Source organism: Heterocephalus glaber, unplaced genomic scaffold, assembly GCF_053883595.1.
Source record: "Heterocephalus glaber isolate CG9 unplaced genomic scaffold, H.glaber_assembly_v1.0 deba00001004, whole genome shotgun sequence".
Classification (NCBI taxonomy): Eukaryota; Metazoa; Chordata; class Mammalia; order Rodentia; family Bathyergidae; genus Heterocephalus; species Heterocephalus glaber.
In genome coordinates, this window is record NW_028258179.1 from 1,901,056 (window position 1) to 1,922,267 (window position 21,212).

At 40.2% G+C, this 21,212-nt stretch overlaps 1 protein-coding gene across 8 annotated transcripts; it reads right to left on the reverse strand.

Annotated features, from left to right (window-relative positions):
• Nucleotides 1–670: 670 nt before the first annotated feature.
• Slc19a3 (solute carrier family 19 member 3) lies at nt 671–21,211 on the reverse strand. Of its 8 annotated transcripts, none has more exons than XM_087209331.1 (9): nt 21,120–21,211; nt 18,549–18,627; nt 16,819–17,001; nt 13,448–13,600; nt 12,425–12,576; nt 9,946–10,759; nt 8,119–8,311; nt 6,447–6,588; nt 671–5,893 (listed from the first exon to the last, which is right to left on the reverse strand). In XM_087209331.1, the coding sequence occupies exons 5-9, from the start codon at nt 12,572–12,574 to the stop codon at nt 5,717–5,719; spliced, it is 1,476 nt and encodes a 491-aa protein (XP_087065457.1). In that variant the 5' UTR covers nt 12,575–12,576; nt 13,448–13,600; nt 16,819–17,001; nt 18,549–18,627; nt 21,120–21,211; the 3' UTR covers nt 671–5,716. The 8 variants fall into 8 exon arrangements, with proteins under 8 accessions (XP_087065457.1, XP_087065456.1, XP_087065458.1 ...); XM_087209330.1 differs by lacking the exon at nt 21,120–21,211 and adding an exon at nt 19,135–21,093; XM_087209332.1 differs by lacking the exon at nt 16,819–17,001.
• Between the last annotated feature and the right edge of the window lies 1 nt (nt 21,212).

Genomic DNA, 21,212 nt, shown 5'->3' on the forward strand with positions numbered 1-21,212 from the left:
AGCGAGACCCTGTCTCAAAACGACCCCCCAAAATACCATTTTTTAACTTACAATTTCCTTGTCTGCTGTCCACCATCCTTATTTCTTCTGTATTAGCTCAGCTGACTCCATCTCTCGTCAGGAGCAGGAAGCCCAGTGCTCAAGTGAGGCCAGGAGCAGCAGCGGGGCCTCCTGTTGTCACTGGGGTTGCAGACTCTCACCTCACTTCACCCCACACTGGAAGTCCACACCCCAAAAGGTCCTGCAGCCTTGGCCCCGGAGAAGCTGCAGCTCCGCCCTGGAGGAAGAGCAGCCAGAAGGAAGAGCCTCTGAGGATGCTGGGAATAGAAATCCGGCTAGGTTAGAAATTCAGCTTGGCCAGGGATCGGTGTCCTCAGTGGGCCCTGAGGCACCGCCCAGCCTTTGTGTCCAGTTAATTAGCCAGGTCGAAAGAATGAAGTGGCCTTAAAGATGGCTTTGTCACAGGTAGCACATAGCTGTAATCCTGCCACTGTGGGAGGGTGAGTCAGAAGAATCTCAAGCTCCAGCCCAGCCTGGGGAAGTTAGTGGTTTAGCAAGACCCTAAAAAGGCCTAGGGATGTAGCTCCGTGTGAAAGCCCTGGTTCCGTGACTAGCACTGCAACACAAACAAAAAAATTTAAAGGGAGAAAAAAAGAAAAGCATTCTTAGGTTGAATTTTTTTTTGACAGACTCTTCAAAGGCCATCACCATCAAAAACACTTTCAAAAGTATTTAAACCAGGTGTGGTCACTCATGCCTCTAATCTTGCAGCAGGTGGAGGCTGTGGCAAGAGTGATACAGGGGGAAGAGATTTAACTCCCAAACCTGCTAGGTATCTGAAACGCGAGTTCGTGTTCTCCAAAATTGAAGAATGAAATCTAGGAACAACAGAGGTTAAGAATAGGAAAAATTTATTGCGGGAAGGAAAGCTTGTTGAAGAGAGACAGAAGGGGGACCGGAAAGTGAGTTACCCCTTCCTCACAATTCTTTAAGTTGATATTCTGCTGATTAGTGGGGTCCCCCAGTGATCTTTAATGAGAGATACATTACTTTCCAGCGTTGGTAGTCAAAAGAGGAGCGTGGGACAGGGGAAAGGTCACAGCTCTTGTGGTCAGACATGCCTGAATTCAAATGTACCTTCACTCTTTGTATGTGCTTGATTTTGGACCCGGTCCACCATGCCCATGAACCTCTCACCCGACTGAGGAATTGCTGCTGATAATGAGCTGAGCCCATGTGGCTGGCACGTCCGTAAAAGGAGTTAATTCAGCAACAACTAAACAAAAACATTTTCTTTAATGACATACCAAATAGAACATTTTCCTTCATTTTCAGCACCAGGTCTATTTTTTTCCTTTTAATGATTATTATTATTATTATTATTTTGGTGCCGGGGATCAAACTCAGGACCTTGTGCTTGCGAGGCAGGTGGTGGCACCACTGAGCTAAATCCCCGGCCTTTTCCTTTTAATTATAAATGCACAGTTATTTATCACATTGCAAAAAATGTAAAGCCAGCAGGGTGGTTACATTTAACACACCTCCAGTTTCGTATGCTTCAATGCTAATTTTCCGAGGTTAAACGCTTTTTTCTGAAGCAGTATTTCATTTGGGGGTGGGTACTTTATATGTTGAAAACATCAAACATCGTAAGAAGCACCTCTGCCTCATTACTCCATAGCCAGTAACCACTGTTACTTGTTACATTTGTACTTCCTGAGAAACTGTATGCACATGGAAGACAATTCAGTAATTTTTCTTCTAACTTTTATGCCAATAATGAATTACTACATTTATTATTATTTTGGTTCTTGACTTTTTTCCCACTTGATACATCTTAGAGCTCTTTCTGTGTTGCTGTTTAAAGTATTTTCTCATTTTTAATGTTATTATTACTGGTGAATATACAATGCATCACAACATATTTTCCCTGTCCCCTTTGAACTTTAGTTTCTACTCCTTTGTTCTTTGAAAAATACTGTAATGAAAATCTTTTATACAAGACAGTTGCAGCCATGCAAGATAGTGTATATTTCTAACAGACAGGTAGGATAGGTAGAAATGTCTCATCTGTCTGTCTTTCCAATTATCTATCTATTTAGATACATCTCAAAACAGCAAAGCCTGGCTGGGGATGTAGCTCAGCAACTCTGTGCCTGCCTGGAAAGTGTGCAAGGTCCTGAGTTCGATCTCTGGTACTGGAAAAAAAGCCAAAAAACCCAAAAAACATAAAACAGCAAGCCTGCAGGCTTAGGTCTGTTTTCCTCTTCATGGGGTCATGCTTGTGACTTCATCTAATCCTACTTATCTCACAAAGGCCTTAACTCCAGATGTTGCTAAAATGAAATTCAGAGATTAAGTCTAGGAGATCATTTAGAGATTCAGAGATCATTTATATTGGAGTGACACATTCAAGCTGTAGCGGTACCATTTGTTCATTTTTCTATTGGGTTTTTTAAAATCTCTTTTTATCAGCTTGTATTTTTTTTTTTCAAAATTAGGGAAAGTAGCTCTTTATCATTGATGTGAGTTGTAATATTTCATCCAGGTTATCATTTGCCTTTGCTTCTACTGTTTTTCTTTCATGTGTAAACTTAGTTTCATGTTAATAGCTTATTAGTTTATTTTCCTTCTTCTTATAAGATGCAATTTTTTCTATAGTCTAATACCTCATAAGAATCTAATTCAGAACTTTCCACTGTTCCATTGAACTGTCTCTATAGTCCTGTGTTAGTGTCATTAAATTTAAAGTAGTCTTTTAATCTTTGCAAATGATTCAGTCTTATTTTTCCACTGTAAAAAGCACTTCTTTTATATTTCATTTTTAATTTTCCAAACGAAATGTAGAATCAACTTTATTGGCTTTGCAAAAAACAGAAATAGAGAATCTCATGGATAGGATTTAATTAATATATTTATTTAGGGGAGCTTGATGTCTTTTTCTCCTAACCAAGAACAAGATAAATTTTTGTATACATTTATGCATCCACTTATAATCTTCAAATTTTCAGGCTTATTCATGTTTGTCTTACACAGTTAATAAATTATTATAGTAAGTATAATCTTAGGTATTTTTTCACTTTGTTCTGACATAGGAAATTAGGGCGTGGCAAATCTGGCTGGGGAAGTAGACGTGACCTGTTAATTAGAAGATCCCAGAACACATGCGCAGAACAGTTCCCAAAGCCCTGCCTGTAGACTTCTCGCGAGAACTCCAGCAGGTTTTCAATATGATGGGCTATACCTGAGATCAGTCCGAGGTGTGGGATCCCAGCTCTGCCTCTCAAGACCAGAATGTAGACGTTCTTGTGGTTTCCTGGCGATTTGAACAGCATAAAAGGACACAGATTCCAAGAAGAGCTTGCCAGTGTGGCTTTCCTCATGATACCCCACCCTGCTTTCTCTGGGGTGTTCTTTTATCTTGCTTTTTCCTGTTTTCCTCGACCCAGGATCGCTCTGCAGAGCTAGTTTCTCCCTCACTCTTCACTTTTCCTTTTTCAAATAAACTTGGCCAATGCCTTTTGCTTGCTTTGTTCAATTCTTTGCTTGAGATGAGAAGAACCTGGAATCTAACTCTAGAGGGAGAGGTGAGCAACCCAGAGCCCGGTAACGTTTAATTGTCCAGTTACTTTTAGAAGGAGCTACTGACAACATTTTGGTGTAGCCAGGAGATTCCGATAACAGTTCCACTATAAATGGCATATTCTTTTATTGTCTATATAGTTGACAATATTGCTGTATTAAGAAATAGTTGCTATATTATGAAAGCCGTTGGCTTCTACATACTTTTCATAGTATCTCAGTTTTTGGTTGCAACTTGTGTATATACTTGTAGCCTCTGGGATAATAATTTTGGATCCTGCTTTTCAATTTTTGACTTCTAAATTTTGTTGTTGTTGTTGTTGCTTGTCTAACTGTATTGGTGAGCACCTCCAGTACAATGAATTAAATAAGAAAGATAATAGTGGCTATCCTTTTTTTGCTTTTGATCTAAGAGGGAATGTTACTAGTTTTCTCCATTGAGTGTGCACTGGTCTTCTCTTTATAGGGGACACATTCCACGATCTCCAATGGACACCTGAAACCATGCCGAGTATTGAATTCTGCATATACTGTTTTTTTTCCTATACAAACATACCTATTATAACAAGCTTCTCTTGGCACATCCAAATTTCCACCATCACGACTCTTGCACCTGGGAGTCATTATTGACAAAAGTAAGAGTTACTTGAACATGGACTCTGAGATACTGCCACAGTGGATCTGACAACTGAGACAGCTAGTAAGTGACTACCGGTTAGCAGCATGGACACTGGACAAAGGAATGATTAGCACCCTGGCACAGTGAGGTGAAATTTCACTTATGCAGTTTCACTTATGGATTGTTTATTTCTGGAACTTTTCCACTTAATATTTTTGTACAGCAGTCAACCACAGGTAACTGAAATTACAGAAAATAACACCATCGATAAGGGGAAAAGTGCATTGATTTTGGTCTGGATTTCATCTTCAGTTCAGTGAATGAATTTTGGGATTTGAAGTAAAGTAAATACAAGTCTTGATTCAGTATTCTCTATTCCCACTGGCAAACCACTCAGTGCATCTTCTACTGAAGTTTCATATAACAGTTAATGCTCAGATAATTTCAGCAGAATCCCATAACAAATTATACTCTTCAGTAAAATTTTTAGATCCATTTTATTTAGCACAATCTCTGTCATTTAAAAATCAAGTGTTGGGCAGAGGATGTAGCTCAGTGGTTGAGTGCTTGTCTATTGTGTGTGAGATCCTAGGCCTAATCCTCAGCACCGGAAGGAAAATTAGGGTTTAGGGAACTAGGGGTGTAGTTCAGTGGTAGTATGCATAAGGCCTTGTGTTTAATCTCTAGCACCAAAAAAAAAAAGTAAAAAAATAAATGAACAAAAATTAGGTATTTAATTCCTCCAAGCGTTTCCTCATTTATAAATACTGCTAGAAACCTCTGGGAATTACTTGTAGTGTTCTACTTCAGACATCACAATGACAGAGCATTAACATACCTACCTGGTTAACAATGCCTCTTCTAGGTCATTGTTATCTGTGACACATGGTACACTTGCAGCTATTCCTGAGGTAGTTTTAAGACCAAGCTCAGAAGAGCATGAAATGAAAAATAATCATAAAAAGATAAAAATATTGATAGTATCGAACCATAGCTGGTGAATAATGCAATGTTTACAAGGTTGAGAAAGAGCCCTTAAAAATGGAATCAAAGTTTGTGATTCTCTCAGAGAACTGTAAGTTAAAACAGAAACATACTCGCTGGAAGGGAAGAAAAATGGCATAAACGTCCCTTGTGTTGCCTCCTTTAATCACAGAAGCATCTAGGCCAAACAGAGGGTCAGACCAGTTAGGATTTCCATTCATTAGTGGGCAGCAGTCCACCAGGGTGGCTGGTGTTTTCTCCTGGTTTGTTTCTGTGCCATTTGCACGTTCTTAGAAGTGATCAGAACTAGAGTTTTCTATGGGTGTGGGTTCCCAATGTAGGTTCTTTAACTGATGGGCCTGCCAACTGCAGTTCAGCTAGGCACACAGACATCTGGTCTAAGGCCAAGGTCTGCTGTGCTTTTAGGAAGGTTCACTGGAATCCAGCTTGCAGAACACTTCAATGTTTCCATTTCAAAGTCCTGTCCTCTTAGTCACAGATTTTGGAAACCACTGTGTTGATGTAATAAGGTTAGAGCTTTGTTGACAGGATGGTATTAACGGGCTCCTCTGCGTGTGATTTAGCTGGACTCTGAATTGTAGGGAGTCTCTGAACTTTCTTTTGGCATTTGAGCGAGTAGAGAATGTATATGCTTCTCATTAGGAAAATTCCAGCAATGACAGCAAAATAACTCCCGTAAACTAAAAACTGGATAAAAGCAAATAATTAGCCACATACAAAATCTGACCACCTATTCATTGATGATATGTAATGATGTTGTTAGTATGCTTGGATTATGGGGTAATTAAGACTCAGGATCTTAACTATGGGTTAACAACACTCTCCACCATCTAAACGGAATCAAGTATGAAAATGTAAGCAATGCTTTGACTAAGAGTCTGACTTTGGGGCAGTCTACTTAGGTTCAAATCCTAGCTCCTATCATCAATAATGAGAAAGACACTAAATCCCATTACTCTATGTTTGAGCCTGGTAGAATGCTATATGGAGTGGTTGAATTTTAGGTACTGAGGTTACTTTTTACCTGGCTTAATCAGGTAAGTGTTGAACGAGTTGCAATTATTGCTTAAAACCTACTTGGCATTATCACAGAATTAAGGAACTGCATGTTTTAAAATTTGCGTAACTATGGAACTCAAGAAAATTAAGTATTGCTAACTGTAAGGCTAAGAAATCTTGGAGGTAATCTAGTTAGGCTACATTCCCAGCAACTAACCAAAGCAGGAGTATTGCAGCTCACCTGAATGCTGATTGCCAAGTTGAGCCCCCTGGGATCTACTACAATCATAGTCATGATGGTCTGAATCACCAAGGCAGTAAAGGTGTTTATTCCAAAGACCAGGGCATAGCGTTCCACACTCAGATTTATTGCAATCTGAAATCTACCATTAAATGTTCAATAAACATTTTAACCATAGCATACACAAGATTCTTATCTTTAAAGGTAGAAACTAAAGAGAAAATAGTGTTGTTAGTGGTACTTGTTTAAATTTTCTCCACTGTAAACACACAGGCAGAAGAAAGAAAGGAACTAAATACTGTTAAAGGTTGAATTATAGCTAAAATGACAAAATTACTCATATAAATTTTAATACTTTCCAGAACTTAAGCTAAGTGTTCTAAATTCTCATAACTTGAGAAAGTGGGTGTTAATTTGATTTTAGATATAGTTACTCAGTCTGTAGAAGTTTTTTTAGTGTTATTCAGGTTGTCAGTTGCTTGTAATACTGCAAATTATTTGATTTTAGATATGGTTACCAAATCAGAGGAATGCTTTTCTTATTGTTATTCAGTTTACTGTCAATTACTTCCATCAACAAAGTTTAGTAGGTGAATTACTCTTTGAAAGATCCAGACTATAAGTAGTTGTAAAATTGAATGACTTTAATGAATTTTTAATTTTGTAGATTTTGAAATCTTACTACATTCTTTGAATGGAGGTAAAAGGCTTTCGTGTTCTAAATACCTTTTCAATTCAAAAGCAATGCAAAACTACCTTTCAATTCTCATTTTAAAAGAAGACACTAAAAACCCATGGACTTGATTCACTAAACAGAGACATTTCAATGAAAAAAACTAAAATGCCAACTCTTTTAATCTTTTTCTTTTGTCTAATGGCCTTTTTCCTGGTGCTCATATTTTTGTTTTGTCAGTTGTTTGTCATTCATTTTTTACAAATTAAAAACAGACAAAACTTGACAAAGCTCATCTCCACTTATTACATACAACTTGAAATTCAAGTGTTTCTCATCTCTTTTGTGAATATCAAAGCACATTTCCTGTACTCAACTTTAACTCCTTCTATGTAAACCAAATGTTTTTTTGATCATTTTCTTAAAAAGTAGATGCAAAAATTTGACTAAATTCTAAATCCCAAACATGTTCTTTAAAAGAATGATTGAAAACCAATTGGCTGTATGTACTGATGCAGCTAAAGGGTTCTTACATTCTTTACATCCACTTTTTTTCAGCATCCAACATTTTATAAATTTCTTAAGAATATTTGTTCACAGAATAGTATATGCTTAGAATTACTCAAGCAGTTAATGAACTTAAGGATGAAATCTAAAGCTAAGCATTAAAAATTGAATCGCATCACACTTTGTTATGGAAAATTGTTGGAAATTAAAAAATCAAAACCTTTCAATATATTATTGCTTCTGGTTTATCATAGAAAGCTGTTGGAAATTTAAAGAAAATAAAACCAGACACTATATCATTGTTTTTGGTTTATAATGTATCAAAGCTTTTTTTTTTCTTGATGACTAATTTGAGCAATATTCAGAGAACAGTTAAATGAAAAGATGGCTTGGTTGAGTTTAATTTAGTATGAAATAGTTGACATTTAATATTGCAATTGATTAAACTGAAGTTGCAGAAAAGAGCAGCAAGACATGGCTGGCAATACTTACACTGCTACGGTTATAAGAAGCATGTAGCTGGACTTGAATATCAGATAGCCAGTGTAGCTCACCCAGATGCTGGGCGTGTAATGCATGAGAAACAGGGAGCCAGCACTGATGATGGAAAAGATCGCCAGCGCCAGCTCTCCCAGAAGGTCCCAGGCGACTTTCACGTGGCCCACTGCAAAAGCAGCCAGAGCCCCTGGAAATGAAATCAAACATTCTGACTCTGCACAGAGCAAATGTCATCACACTCTGAAAAAACCCAGGTCTTGAGTACTCATAAAAGATGAATGTACTGTTTTCACAACAACGGTGTGATCCATCTCAATGAAGATTTTTCTTCTCTTTTCAGTTCCTGTTTTTGTTTACTTAATCATCTCATTTTAACTAATATCAACTATACACCAGTCACTGTGCTCTGTGTAGGGAGCAGAAAGTTCGCTCCTCACAGCAGAACTGGCAGAAATGCTGCTGTAAACCAGCTGTTTAATACAAGCACACGCACTAAGGAAGCACTCTAGCACTGAGATAGATCGCCAGCGCTATTATTTTTTCTTGGCATTTTTTAAGTAATGGGTACCAGATCTGTTGCACTGTGAAGTCAGTTTTAGTCTTTATTAATCTTTAATAATCTTCTTTTTTTCAGTGTTGGAGATCAAACCACGGCCCTGCACATGCTGAGTAAGCACTGTGCTCCTACCTCCTCCTAATCTTAATGGTACTTTAATCTCCACCTTAATACCTGCAATATATAGACCTAATTTCCCGGAGGCTTTGAGTGGAAAGATCTGTACTGATTCATGGAGTACAAGAAGTTGAATAATTAACAGAAATTAAAAAGTATTATTATTATGACTCTCTAACAAAATGAAAGATATTCAGGTTTCAAAAGGCTGCCCAGTGGCTAATTCACTTTTCCACATGTGATCTTGGAAAGAAAGAGCCACATCCGCAAAGTCCTATTTCTCCCTGAGAATTTGGAATATAGGAGCAGTTGTTTCAAGGAACGAATTCTGGTACAGTCCTGGTTTTCTTTCTTTTTTCTTTTTTTGGTACGGGGGATCGAACGTGGGACCTTGGGCTTGCAAGGCAAACGGCAGAACCACTGAGCTAAATCCCCAGCCAGTCCCGGTTTTCACAAGTTAATTGGAAGCAGCCCGAAAGGGAGACAATAATAAAACAGAGGTCACACGGGTTTTCTGAAACATTTTGTATATAGGGGTGTGGAAAACAAGATCCACTTCCTGAAAAATATCTTCAAAGTCTCACTTGACATTTAAGTTGCCTTTCTCTAGGATATAAATATTTATTATCTGGTGAACTTAAAAGGCAGCTTTCCCTCTGATATCAGAACACTGACTCCTAAATCTCTTCCACCCCTTGTGGGATCTCACGAAAAAGCTATTTTGAAAATTCAAGGTGAGTCTTAGCTAGATCATTAACAAGACTCTCCCAGTGAGATTTTAGAAGTCTTATGTCTTTCTTAAAATAACTAATCATTCCTTACTTATACATTTTTTTCCTTACAATATTAAGAACAATCCTGAAAGAATAGAGCATACCGTCAGAACTTGTGCTAATGATGCAACGGAATCTGGAAGACTCCACTAGAATTTCATTGGTTCTAAGCGCTGAGCCCCTGACTTCCTTGTAACTATGACACATTAATATCATGGCACTGCTTATTTTTTGAGTGCCTTCCGTTCTTGAAAAATATTATTATTCCTCTGAACAGAGCTAATTTACCACCATGGAGTTTAGTACCTGGGGAAATGATTAGTAGTACCTCAAGAGGGAAGTTTGTCAAAGCAAAATAAAGAGATGGTAATTTACCTCCAAATGTTGCGATAGCTTCCACTGCCCCATTATAGATGGAAGAATCTTGGGATGGTGCCTTGTGATCCCATAGGATTTGAATATAATTCAAAACTTGATTAAAACCTGCTGTGGAAAAAGCCCACCACAGGGACCAGTAAAAAAGACGCTTTGAGGAGTAGCACTCCTTCAGATCTTGGAACCACTGCACAAAATTCTTCAAAACCACATTTTCAGTCTTCTGGCTCCCTAGCTGGCTGCGCTCAGGATTCCCGGAAATGCTGTGTGATTTCTGCTGAACTGTTTCATGATCCTCCTGAGCCTCCCCAAGGGCAGCATCCATTCCCAGTGGCTTTGGAAGAACTTCTTTGCTGGGTTTTGCATGGAAGAACATGCTCTTTTTAGGCATTGGTAGAAAAAGTGAGAGAGTGAAAGCCACAGAGACAGAGATCAAGGACATGACGTGCAGGTAAAAGTATGACAGGTTTGCCAAGGATACCAGGAGTTGGGCCAGCACCGAAGCCACAGTGTAGGCCACCAGCGTGACGCTCCGACAGTAGCTGCTCACCCTCTGGTAGTGCTCAGGGCTGACCACGCTGTATATGTAGGCGTAGTAGGCCACCTCGGTGGCTGAGACCATCCCAAAGACGAACTCGACAGCCTGCATGGCTCCTACTCCTTGGCCAAACAGGAGCAGCAGCCAGGTCACGATGAAGCTGATGCCTTGTAGGATGATGACTGGCTTGTAGCAGACGTAGTCAGTGAGGACAAACACTGGGAGCAGCAGCGCCAGGTAGGAGTATGTCCACACCGGAAGGATCTCATTTGTGATCTGTGAAGTTGACACAGTGTGACCTGGAAGCACCAGCATGCCACGAAGGGACATGTGGCTTGCAGCACAATTTCTGTATCTTATCAGATTATTTCCCAAATAATGGAAAATATGAGAGAAAACTGATTTTCAAGGAAATCATTAAGAAGAGTCCCCTTTCTAAATGGAAAAAAGAAACCCCAAAACAAAAACAAACACCCCACCCCCCAGGAAGAAAAAAGAAAAGAAACCTTAACCAATGTATCTACTTGGTTGCATCCCAGTAGGAGGACATATTGGAACAATGTGCAGTCTGAATTACATTTCAAATTCAAGTAGTATGTACATTTGAATAAATTAAGTTTTACTAAAAACTTCTCAGACACTTACGGGTTTCCCAAGATCCTAGAAACCACCATTTCCCTTTTGTTCAAAGAGCACTAACATCAAGTAAAGAGTTTCCATTGTTAAATGATAGACCTTCCAGAGAAGGAGGCAGAGCTGAGAAGGAAAGCTGTTCATTTCACATCTGCTGCTAAACAGCAAAACTGAGTAAGACCCCTAAAGAAATGCAGTCACACACCACTTAGTAATGGGGCAAATAGGTGACTGGGCCACTTTCTTCATTATCAAACCTGAGAGTGTACTTGCGCACACTGGATGGTACAGCTTACTCTACACCTATGGTATTGATCACATATAAGGACGTTGTTCCTAGGACTATGGAGAACAAAACAACACAAGGTTAAATAAAGCAGAAGAGAAAATAATGTTCTCAAGAGATATGGTAAAGATAAGATTAATGAAAACACAAGATGCATGAGTTTGCTATTGTATAGTGCATAATGTCTCACAGTAAACTTTAAAAAAATAATTAGGGGGGCCAGGGATTTAGCTCAGTGGTGCCATTGCCTGCCTCGCAAGCGTAAGGTTCCGAGTTCTATCCCAGTACCAAAAAAAAAAAAAAAAAGATCAGGAGGCACTCTGAAAAAAATAAGAAGTAGGAAGAGTACACTCTACAACAATGGTAAAAAGTACTGAACACTGAGTACATAAACCAATAACATTCCTTTGTTATCATTACTAATTATACTGTACACAATGGTATATGTTATATTTTTATATCAGTGGCAGTGCAGATTTGTTTATACTGGCATCAACACAACTGTGTACATAATGCACTGTGCTATGATTTAAGTTGGCTATGATGTCATTAAGTGATAGGAATTTCTCAGCTCCCTTATAATCTCACGGAACCACCATTGTCACACATGTGGTCCATCACTAACTGTAGCATCATCACTATGTAATGCATAACTGTATTAAATACTTTATTAGATGCTGTTTATACCTCAACAGTTCACCAATTTACTAGATTAGATTCTATGGCTGGCATCAATTTTATTTCAGGCTAAGTATTATAGAAGTAATGGAGACCTGAAAGGTTCCCATGCATTAGGAGTAATGTTAGGATTCTATAAAAGTTAAAGTATTTATTGTATATATATATATATATATATATATATATAGTTGCCCATTTTTGCAAGGGTAAGGGAGGAAAAAGTAATTCTATTATGAGACAAATACTATGAAGATTGGACTCATTACAGTCAAATGAAACCCTATATCCTTGTTCAGGTGCTGTAAAATTAAACCACATTAATTTATGGATGTATATTAACTTACCTCTGTGCTGGTCAGGTTTTTATCTGGTCCAGATAAATATGGGATAAGGAATGGTTCTGATGGTCTCATCATGGAGAAAAATCCAAATGAGCAGAGGATCACAGTGGGAAAAATCCAGGAATTGCTCGCTGAAGTTCTAAAACAATCCATAGCTAATCAAATGAAAATAAAGCAAAAATTAAATGATGTTTACTGTCTGTGGTATCTTAGATGTAATGAAAAACTAATTATTGCTATTTTTTTCAGATTCTGGGGAATCCAGGCCCTTGAGTGCTCTAGCCTGGTGATCTACCACTAAGCCATAATCTCAGCCCCTGCAAATGTTTTAAGAAAAGATAAAGTTTCATTCATTTGCAGTTGAAACAGAAGAGCAAGTGATGCAAAACTGCTCTCAAGTACTCCTCAGGTTAATGGACTTCTTTTTCATCATTGTTGGAGGAAAAGTCAGTCATATTTCTTTAGTGTTCTTCATCACAAGTGTGGCTGTGTGTAGCTAATAATTCATGATCAATAATGAGCCAAAGCATGCTTAAACTCAAGTAAAACATTAGCTAGTGCACCATTGGTGTGCATGTGGTAGATAAGTACTACCAAGTGAATACAGATTAAATTAAATCAAACCTTTTACTATCTGCCCACTCCAGTTTACACCAATTCTGAAACTCATATGTAACATTCGTTTATTTACACATTCACCTCCTCATCAGACTGTCCTTTGCCTAACATTTTGCTGGACACATAGTAGACATCTGAGGTATTTGCTAGGTGTCTCCAATCTCCTAAGAATTCATAATTCTTCAGTTAAAAAAATTAAGCTGGATAAAGATCTGACTTGTCATCTTTTCCTGACTTTCCTCTTTCCCACTGGTTGGGAATGGAAGGTATCACTTCATAGACTATTCTTCCTCTTGTCTTTATAACTGGGCCCCTCTGTAATCCTGCAGCTTGGCTGGGAGAATAAGGGGAAGATGGTGAGCCCCAATTTGACCTTGGCAGAATTTTCATATTGTCAGGATAGCTCACCGTTGTTGGAAACCTGGCTGGGAAGTTAGGCTGCTGTCTGGAAACCCCTCCAATGGGGCCAGTAGCTAATTAAGACTTCACACTTTTTCCCAACATAGAAATTGCTTCACATTCAAGCTTCAGACACAAAGCCCAAGAGGATCTCCCTTGTCACTGCACAGAAAACAATCAAAACCCAACTTTATTTTATGGTGGTTATACTTGAAAACATCTTGCGTTTGTATGTGAACTGCAGTGTGAACAGGAAAATTCATTCTTATTCCTCCATATTGGAGATCCAACTTTACATTGTTGTAAACTTTACATAGTTTTGCTGGTCTTGACTGTAGTTAACATCTGAGATAATTTATGGGAAGGAAATTAATGTGTTGTGAATACTTTTCTGCATATTATCTCATTAAAGCTTCATAATAACTAGAAAATACATTATTTCTCCAGATTCCAAGGTGAGTGTCTGGAAGATCCAAGATGGCCGACAAGTGGACTCTAATAACACGGTTAAGATTTGAGCAATATCCCTGCACTGCCATCAGGATCCTCTCATCCCTCCCCTTGGCCTCTTTCTGATGGCCCTCCCTGCTTTGCATTAATCCATAATGAGGAAAGAAAGTATTTTTAAAAATGGGACCACACTAGAGATGATGGTTTAATATATAGAGCTTCCAAAGGCAGTGGCAGTCTGAAAGTGGGCCAGAGATGCGCAAGAGGGCACATTCATCCCAGAAGAGTAAGTCACCTGGTAGAATGCCAGGTATCCAGACAGAGGAACCCAGAGTTGCACCATGGCTTGTCACCCATCTTGCCCTTTCACAGGTGGCTCCAGACGGCAGCCTAATTTCCTAACCAGGTTTCCAACAACAGTGAGTGAGCCATCCTGACAATGTGAAAATTCTGCCAAGGAAAAATTGCGGCTCAGCATCCTCCACTTACTCCCCCAGCCTGGCAAATATAAGTTTTCTCACCTTCATGGGATACTTCTGGGTTTGCTGGGACCTTCTTTCTTTGTTATTCATGGTCTTATAGAAAGAGTTTCCTGAGTACCCAATTACTGAGACTCAGCCCTCTTTTGCACTTGATCTTAGCCAAAAGGCCAAGAAGCGATTCGGCCCTCTTTGGAAAGGTAGCCTTGATGGGTAGCATCTGCTGACTCTACATCTGCAACATTCTGTTCATTTATGCCGACCATGGAGTTGGACACTAACTCCAAGTCATTTTCTCTAAGCATCTCAGAGACCTAGCACTATGCCCTCTGGATGGTCCATCTCTCATCTCTTTACAGTTTTAATATAGCTGCCTGACTAGATTTAGTTGGGAAAGTCAAGCAGACAAATCTAATATACTCCCCTAAAGTGTAGTGGAAGCCCCAAAGGGCCAGGGCATGCTGTCTGGCTCACTGCTCTATCTTATGGGAAATTAGTACAGTGTCTGACATGTAGTGAGCCTTCAAGTAAGTTGCCAAGAGATTGAATGTTGGGGACCAAACTTTGTGAGGAAAATGCTGGGGACCAGGCTATGTGACTTAGGTCCCGCAGTCTCGAGGCCGATGTGCCCTGCTTTAGGAATAGGGAAGTATGTAGAAGGCTGCATGTTTGCTGGCTGTGTGGGGAAAGCTCCTAATCATGTGCTCTTAAGGCAAGATAGCATCTGCTGAGGACAATGCAAAAACAAAACAAACAAAAAAACAACACAGGAGTCCAGGTACAGAGAAGGACCTAATCCCCATTCACTTGTTCCTTTTGTGAAACTTAAACTTGTTCCTCCCTTTTAGAGCCCCATTCTTACTGCAATTGCTGTTCCAGGAAAAGTACACCATCCCTACTCCTGTGCTTCTTGCTGGCTAATAAAAGTGGGTCAACTCCGGCAACTCCGCTACTGCAGCTTGTCCACTAGAGACAGATTCCATCTGGTCTGCTTATACCTTGAATTTTGCTTTTGTTTTCTTCTATTCCCCATCATCCCCCCTACAGGTATCTGAGGGTCTGATCAGCCCCTGGCAATTGAATAAACAAATGATAGCCTAATTGGACACAGGTGGGGATGAAGAGGGACAGCTATTAGGAACAGGCCAGAGTACAGGAATTAGGGAAGGCAGTATTACAAAAGGTTTGAAAGTCAAGCCTCACACGGAGATGACAAGTTCTGTGTGGTTCTCCCTTTGGGTACTTCACTTGCCAGTGGCAACAGTGAAAAGCTAGGAAGGTCTCCAGCTAGAAGAGTGCCTTTAAGTTCAGTTGCTCATCTGCAAAACAGGAAAGCAACCTGCATTCTCACAAAGCTGGTAATCACTTCTGCTCACAGCTAAAGGTCTCACTGTTGCATAGAAGTCATTGAGTATTGATCATCATCTATTTTCTCATCAAAGAGATGCTGCTGTTTTTGGTCTTCATAACTATCACTATAATAACAGAATTACTTATGCAATATCTTTTTATAATTCTATATTTGGAAGCTAATTTTTGACCATTCTGGCAGGTAGATAAAGATCCTCACTTTATAGGAGGAAAATGGAAGGCCAGGGGAATAGATCTGTGCTGGTTTTCACATCAGAGCTTTGACTTGACTCAGCTTTTCTAATTCCAACTTCGGTACCCTTTTCTCTTACTCTGTGTTAAGAGAGCCTAGCTATATCCTCAAAATTCCAATTCTAGGTTATTTAAGAGTAGTGTTTTTAAGACCATGAAGTAAAAAAATTTAGTGGGTTTGCAAACAGTGTTTTTCAAAAATGTTGCAAAAATATTACATATCAGAGGGCATTGCACAATAAGGCCAAATTAGGAGCTGGAGAGGAAAGAGCAGAAGGAAATATGTACACGTGTCCTTCATAGCCACACCAAGGAATGTCATCTTAGACTATCTGTGTGGTCTAGGAGGGAGGATCACAGACTAGTGATGAGCACTAGTTTGAGACAGACTGTTCTTTTGCCATTTTTCTATTTCTCATTCCATTTTGACCCCATAATGTTAACTCTCTTCTAAAAGCACTCTGAATTTTGTTTTGTTCCATGGTCTCTAACCTTAGGACATGAATTGGGTACATTATCTGAGCTGTCACTTCTAAAAGCAAGATTTACCTTCTCCCTCATTTCTGTGCTTTCCTAAGCAGATAATCCTTTCAAGAGTTGCTCCAGAGCAGTTAACCCATGCGTTATTCATCTGCTCCATCATCAGTTTACAAAAAAATGTATAAGAACACTGTCTAGGCAGTAGGTTAAGGAAAAAAAGACATTCCCTGAACAAAAGCCACTCTATCAGGCTATCATGATGAAATGCTCGGCGAATGTCATGTTAGCAAAGACTCTGGAAGCAGAAGTAATAAGAGAGGCTGAATTCATCAGCTGCTCCTTGTAGCACACACTTGGGGAAGGGCTCACCTTGGTGGGCTGGAACGTGTGTTTAGGAGACACGTGACAGAGGGAGACCTCAGGCTGGCAACTGCAGATGGAGGAGGTGAACCTTGAGCTCTTCCTCAGCTCTGGCTGGAGCCTTAGTGGATGTGGCAGGTCACAGACAACCAAAGAGCACTTCCTGACTCAGCTGCAGCACACCCAAGGACTCTGGGGACAGCAGCCACAGGACTTTGGCATTACACATCAGAAAGGCTGACCCAGCTGGCAGGTGTGACCCGAATGAGTCCCGAAGACCACTGACACCTTTGCTTTGGAGGTGACCACCCACATTACCTTGGAGATGCCCTTGTTTCCTTCTGCTGGTAGGGGAATAATAATTATTTCTCATCTTATGAAAACAAAGCTGCAGCTGCCCTTCCCCAAGGACCCTTCAGCACTCCACCTCTCCCCCCCAAAAGATGTTTTTTCCCCCTCTCTATTTGGGCCCCATTTCCACATAGCCACAGAAAGCCACATATTTTATTGCTGCTTCCCCTTCAGGTTCTGTGAGGTGCTGCAGCTTTTTGAAAAATGATAATTCCCTTGTTAGTATAGGTGACCCCACTTCACTTTAAGGTGCTCATCATGTTTTCTTGATCTCCCATCAAATGTAGGATTTGTGTTTTGTGTTTCCACTGTGGTCAAGTTTGGCTGGAGTGGCTTTTCACTCTTCTCATCTACTTCAGGAAAATTGCTTTTTATGCCACCTCTTATGTGTTTGTTGTTTCTGAGCATCAGAGTTCAATTTATTGCCTTCTCTTTTATTCCAATTATTACCACATTACTGCTTTTTTCCACATTCAACCACTTCTTTAAATTGTTCCTTCCTGTACAGCAGGAAGTAGGACCATATTTTAAACTCCCAATTCTTATATTGGTGGCAGGATAAGTTCATTTGTCATCTTAATTCTGTAGTAATGGAAAAGAGAGTTCTCTCTTTTAAAAATATTTAGCTCGGTGGTTCTGCCGCCTGCCTTGCAAGCGCAAGGTCCTGAGTTTGATCCCCGGTACCAAAAACAAAACAAAACAAAACAAAACAAAACAAAACAAAACCGAACAACCCAAAACTTCATTGCCAGGATCCTATCTGGAATGAGTTACAAGGGAAAGCGAGGACCTATTTCCTGATCCCCCTACTGAATTTTCTTCAGTTAGCCTTAACTTACAGTCACTGCACGGACTATTCTTCACTGTAATTGTGCACATTAAAATCTTCCTATGTTAGCCGGGCATAGTGGCACACGCCTGTAGTCCCAGCACTCAGGAGGCTGAGGCAGGAGGATCACTGAAGTTCAAGACCAGCATGGGCTACATAGTGAGTTTAAGGCCAGTCTGAACTACACAGTGAGACCCTATTTCAAAAAAAAAAAAAAAAAGTGGCTCCATGGGAAGGGACTGACTACAAGAGTGTGACAACTTTCTGGAGTGATAAAAATGCTCTACAACTTGATAGTGGTGGTGGCTACAAACATTTGTCCAAACTTATGCACTGCACGCTGATAATGTATACTTCATTATATGAAAACCGTATCTCAACAAAGGTGATTTGGTACGTGGAACAAAATAAATGAATCTCTAACACTATGCATCCTAAAAGCATCCAGACACAAAAGGGCATACTTTATGACTCCATTTGTACCAAGTCCCACAGCAGGCAAAACTACAGTACTCGAAGCTGATAGAAAACAGAATTAGCAGGGCATGGTCGTACACACCTGTCATCCCAGTGCTCAGGAGGCTGAGGCAGGAGGATGGCCGTGATTTCAAGGCTGGCCTAAACTAGGAAGTGAGAGCCTGTCTCAAAACAAAACAAACAAACAAAGTCAGAATTATGCCACTTTTCAGGGGGGAATGGGGATGAAGGAGACTGACTACCAGAGGGAATTTACTGGGTTGGTTGTTAGTTAAATATCCCATGTCTGGAAGGGACATAGTTGCATGGGTGTATATAATCACAAACATTCAAACCTGAAATCTGTACTCTACATTGCGTGTAAACTGTACCCCAATCGAAGGTAATACACACTACTCTCCCTCTTCCAAAGCATTTTTCTGTGTACAACTCTGCAGCCCTTGGCTTTTTTCTCCTTCTGCACAGACTAAGGCTATTCCAAGACTCACCCCAGGAAAAGTCCTCTACAGAAAAAGAAAACCAGAAAAGCGAGCAGGATCTTTGAATTTGAGTCTGTTCCCGAAAGTTTAGAATGGAAACAGTGCCCATAAACTAAAACTCCAGGACAGGCAAACAGATCAGGCCACAGAGAGCATTCTTTAAATGAAGTCAGATAGGATCAGAATCACCTGTTCTTGCTGTGGCCCGAGTTTATCTCTTTCTGGAATCACGGCTGGCTTCCTGCCTTCACATCCAACTTCTGCTCCTTCTGGCTGCCCACAAATGCAGATCCCTGCCTGCCACAAGGAGCTTTCCTCAGAGTCTTTCCTCAGAACTGTCCAGCCTGAGCAACCATTGGCTTTATGCCCGGAAGACCACGCCTGAAGGGAGCTGTCCTCTCCAGAAATACCATTAACAAAACCTAACAGCCGGGTTCCTATCTTTCTGAAGCACAAATGGTAAGGGAAGTATACAGTTTAAAAACCCCACTTTTCTCTGACTGTTGTCACTAAATTTTCGCAGTTTCGTTTCTCTAAATCACTAGATTCTCAGAAAGCTACAAACGAGCCTCTCACTCACTGATAATGCTTATATCAAACCCCTTTCTTTCCCCCCCAAATCCTGCTGAAATGAGGCACCCCACACAACTTCAAGAGCCTTGAACTAGGCCCAGGTTCTCAACCAACAGGCCAGAATAGTTCTGCTTCTTGTCAAAAGCCAATGGTGGGCTGGGGATTTAGCTCAGTGGTTCCATTGCCTGCCTCGCAAGCGCAAGGTCCCGAGTTCGATCTCTGGTACCAAAGGAAAAAAAAAAGCCAATGGTCTTGAAAATACATACTGTGTGTTCTGCGTAATCACATATAGTACCATTCCTTTACTTCTGGTATTTCTGATGAATGAATTGTAACTTCTCAAACCTAGCCAGGGAGGTATCTGCTCAAAGGCATGGAGTGGGAGTGGGAAAAGTTTGCTTCAATACCTCCCAGCAAAAGTAACCTGAAGTCATCTGGCACTAACTAATCACTTATTTTCCTATTTTGTCTCTGTCCCTGCCTCATGAAAGTAACTTTAAAATAACCAATCAGTTCTTTGATTTTTGTTTGTGCTGTCTTCACTTTTTATCTATAGAACCAGCCTCTTCAGTTTAGTCCATTGAAATACTCTAGGGAATGATGTGTTGCCCAGTTTTAGAATAGAAAAGAAAGCCAATTAAAATTATGAAACTCAATTGCTGTAGTTTTGTCCTTTGGTAGTCTTGAATTGCATTTTTTTCCCATTACAGAAATTGTTCTGTTAGCAAAAATGAGGAAAAAAATTGTTATTTTTGTCCATTTTAGTTATTATGGCAGTGGTGAAGAAAAACGCATTTGGAAAATTAGTTATGTTTTAGTCTATTTAAAATGTATGACTTAATGAAAAGTCCCTTTTGCCTTAGGAGGCAGCAATGTATTCTGACATTGGTAGGAGCAAAACTCCTATATGAGAAAAACTTAATTAAATAAATAAATAAATAAATTAATTTTTTGCAGTGCTGGGGATGCTACCCAGGACTTTGTGCATACAAGGCAAGCACTATGCCCTGATCCAGTAAGAATCGCTTTAGAATCCATTATTTCCTTCACCCTTTTCAAACCAGCAACAATCCAAAAGCCCAAACCTTTGCACATTTGGCAGCAGCCACACAGAGCTGAGGAATGGATGCTGCACATGTTATTGGGTGTCCTTTCCAGCAGGATTATTGTAAGGGCTGGTTGTACTTTTAATTTCAATTCAAGTAGTTCTCACCAGAGAATTTAACAGATAAAAAAATGTTTAAAAGTCAGTCTGTTCTCTTAGTTCCAAATACACCTTCCTTTTCCTCATTAGGAGAGACCTTTGTACCATCTCTGGGCCCAAGTCTGGACTTGCGTGCTGAATTTCTTTTCAGCTAAAACTCATAAACATGAGTGTACTCCTGGGAGCTGGCACTTGGTCAGAGTCGTTATTTTATTCAATCTGCTTTTCCAGATGGCTGCTCGGGAGAATTCTAGCCAAACCTGGCTGGGCCGGTCCCAGCGCAGAGGCTGGCAAAAACTGGGAAGCCAGGTGGGACCTGCTCCCGCCGCCGGGTGCGTCCTGCAAGCCGAGGCCTCACCTGGCTCTTGGCTGGGGGAGAGAGGGCAGAAGTCCTTACCTAGAGAAGGGGGTGCTGCTCCCTGGCCCAACAACCGAGCTTCCTCGGCCGCCCGCGGGAGTCTCAGGTGGGGCGAGGCCGGCAGTGGGGCGT